We start from the raw sequence: 3,341 nt of genomic DNA on the forward strand, positions 1-3,341 counted from the left end.
ACGCGAGGGGGGGCAGCGGGAGGCCCGCCCTGGGGGGACAGGCCTGCTGCGCAGCGGGCAGCAGGAGCAGAGGAGCATGCGTGATGCACCGCGTGCACGTGCTGTGGAGCGTGAGATGAGCTTGGGAGCCATCTGTGGACACGTGCACTCACGTGTGCAGAGACAGGCCTTAGAGGTCTGGGAGCCTCCAGGAGACCTGGGGCTGTTCTCCAGCTGGGGCCCCCCAGGAGCAGGGCGGGTCCTCCGGTGTCTGAAGCGTCCAGTGGCGGGGCGCGCCCACCCCTGCGGAGAGCCGCCTGGTTCACAGGAGGTGAGCACCTCCAGATGCTGCTTGCCCATGCTGTTTCTGAGCTGGTTTCAGGCTTGGACAAAGAGATTAAAAATGCTGCCTTTCTATTTGAAATAAAAGTCAATAATTTTTGTTTTATTTTGTGTTTCAATAAGTCTGCCTTCTGCAGACTTCTGCACGTTGGCATCATGCAGCTCTTAACACTGACCCAAAGCGCTGTTGCTGGATTAACTTCTGACAGTGCTGGTCTGGTTCTCACGCCTGGTCACATTATGTCCTGAGATCACCAGGCTGAGAGCTCCGTCTGAGCCAGCAGTCTGCTGGTTTTTCCTCTTGTGTTTTAGGAGCATCACAAACGATCAATCCCAAGGGACACTTGGAACCTTCTTCTAGATTTTGGAAACATGATCGCAGATGACATGTCCAACTATGATGAAGAAGGTAGGCAAAGTCCACAGACCTCAGGAGATGGCCAGGGGGCAGGTGGGTCCCTGTTGACCCCTGCCCGACCCTGTGTGTGAGACAGGAGTGATGAAGTGCCTAGTACTTACTTATTATGTCCTGTAAACCCCACAAGAGAAAATACCGCTCACATTAAAGTCAGGAGGACCTCTTCTGAGCTGAAGCTTTCACGGTGGGTGTGCAGAGGCCCGGAGGCAGGACCACAAGCAGGACGGTGACTGCGGCCCGCTGACCCTGTGTGGCCAGCGGTTATTCCATCACGCCGCGAAGCACACAGCGGAGCCCCGCCTGTGTACTCACCTGAGCATGGCCACACCTGCAGTGGCCCCCACCCCAGGCGTTTCAGGGCTCAGGGAACTTCTCCCACCTGCTGCACTGTGGGCGCTGCCCGCTCAGAAAGAATGTCCACCCCCAGCCCCCTCTGCCCAGCGCAGACGTGACCCCGGACATGCTCAGCGGGGCTGGTGGTGGGCGCTGCTCACAGACGCGTGCACGCCGGCACACAGCACCTGCCACCCCCGGCTGGCCAGAGCCGAGGAGGGTAATTCCAGCTGATCCATCACGTGTAGAAGTTTAAAAAGTTTAAAAGCATTTGAGTTCATGAGATATAAATGTTGGATTGTGAGAAAAACCTTTGACTATAAAAAATATTGTTCTAAAATGCCGACTTTTTCACACCTTTTGCTTTCCTTTAGGAGCATGGCCTGTTCTCATAGATGATTTCATAGAATATGCGCGGCCAGTGCTCGCAGGTGGTAAAGGCGGTCGTGTCTCGGCAGAAAATTGAGTTGGATTTAGATGGAAGGGAGCCGCGTCCTGCAGGAGATGCTGGCCAGCTGTGCCTGTCGCCCATTTCCTCCTGACCAGTCGTGAGCCTGGAGACCCTCTGCCGCTGCTTAGAGAAGACGCCGCTGACTGTTGGCGCTGCACAGAGACCCTCCGCGATCGCGGCCGGGCGCCTGGGGACGGGGCCCTAGCTCTGCTGTGGAGCCCTCCGCCTGGCTGTGGAGGGGCGGGGCCTGTCTGCAGTCCCTCCTCCTGACTGTGGAGGGGCGGGGCCTGTCTGCAGTCTCCCGCCTTCAGATCCCGGGGAGCCCTGTGCCCACACCCACTGGTTGTCCGGGAACCACACCTAAGAAACCGCCGGTCAGGCGGCCGGACACATGTCCTGAGAGGACAGTCGTAGACGCTGAGGTTTTTAGATTTGGTGCCAGGATTAAGACGTAAGTTTTTGAATTATCCAGATTTATCAGCTCTGTTTCCTCTGGATGATCACGGGAATGATTTTACAGGTCGACGAGCTGTTGAGGTTTGCACAGCAGCTTCAGACTGTGTGCAAGTCAGCGGGTCTGCTTACCGCTAGTAGTGTCAGTTCAGCTTCCTGAGAAGCTTCATAAAGTATGCAAGTATGCTTTTTTAAAAAAATGTATTTTATTACATTTAAAAAGACATTTTTCTGTGAGAAATTATCTCTTTTGTGAGAAATTTAAATTTAAAAATCAACTGTTGGCTCCTTTCTACAGTGAGCACTTGCCCTTCACTGTAACGTGAGCACTTGCCCTTCACGTGTGGTCACATTCAGAAGGTAAGGACACACGTGGTTGTCCCCAAAATGCCACAAACCGAAAACCATGTCACTCGCACGTGGAGCGGAGAGTCGGCACCCCGAGCCCCTGGCCTCCGGCATGTCCCCCGCCACCCCCTTCCTTCCTGGGGGTCACACCCAGCTTGGGGGCTGGGAGGATGGCTGGCCCGCGTGCTGTCCAGGTGGGCGCCGCGACCCGCCTGCCCATCGTGGAAGTGGCTTCGTGTGGCGGTGTGAGAAGCGCTGGGTGGGCCACATCTCGAACACGGGCGATCACGTCACGGCACACCCGTGGCCCCACAGCGGCCCCACTTATGAGACAGAAGCTGGGGCAACTCACAGGAGAGGGGGTGCCCGCAGATTTGCAGAACGCGTGCCTAAAATGTGCAGTTTAGTTTGGCTTCCAGAAGCATGAGCCACCCAGACCTGCGTCCCGAGACCCAGCCGGGCGGGCGGTGTAGGAGTCAGCCCCTCTCGAGGTGCAGGGCCCAGAAGTTGCTGACCTCTCCCAGCCCCACTGCTGTGGCCGCAAAGAAAACATGGGCTACCTCTGCCCACAAGCCTGGGGTTCTTAGAGCTTTAACAGAAGCCTCAACAATCGTTCAGGGTCCTTTGAGGGCTTTTGGGTTCTGACGTGTAAGAGTTCCAGAGAGGTTGCAGAACTCAGGCCTGTGAGAGTCACGAGGTCCGCGGCACTGCTTCATCCTGAGGCTTAAGGCTGTGTGGGAAAGGCCATCGGTGCACGAGGGCCTTCTTGTCCACCAGCAGACCCCAGAGCTCAGTGACTGGACCGAGTCTCTCGCACACGGCCGGTGTCAGTCCGTCTATCACAAGCATTCCCGTCGGGCGTGCTGTGGAAGCGCCGAGCACTCGGAAACGCTGAAGTGCTTCTCTCTGGGGCCGTGGTGGCTTTCTGCTCTGCCCCGGACGCACGGACGCCAGGCATTGGCTGGCCTGGCTGGCCTCCTCCGCCCCACGTCGGGAGCAGCCACCACACCCCGGGCC

General features: G+C 57.3%; 1 protein-coding gene across 1 annotated transcript in view; it reads left to right on the top strand.

The window, feature by feature from the left end:
- The window catches only part of DCUN1D2 (DCN1, defective in cullin neddylation 1, domain containing 2), an 18,128-nt gene extending 15,712 nt beyond the window's left edge, over positions 1-2,416 (top strand). The window contains 2 exon segments of the mRNA XM_010831441.1: positions 634-730; positions 1,447-2,416. Of these exon segments, the coding sequence (XP_010829743.1) occupies positions 634-730; positions 1,447-1,538 (189 nt within the window). The 3' untranslated portion in view covers positions 1,539-2,416.
- The last annotated feature ends 925 nt before the right edge of the window (positions 2,417-3,341 follow it).

This window comes from Bison bison, unplaced genomic scaffold, assembly GCF_000754665.1.
Source record: "Bison bison bison isolate TAMUID 2011002044 unplaced genomic scaffold, Bison_UMD1.0 scf7180017864527, whole genome shotgun sequence".
NCBI lineage: Eukaryota > Metazoa > Chordata > Mammalia > Artiodactyla > Bovidae > Bison > Bison bison.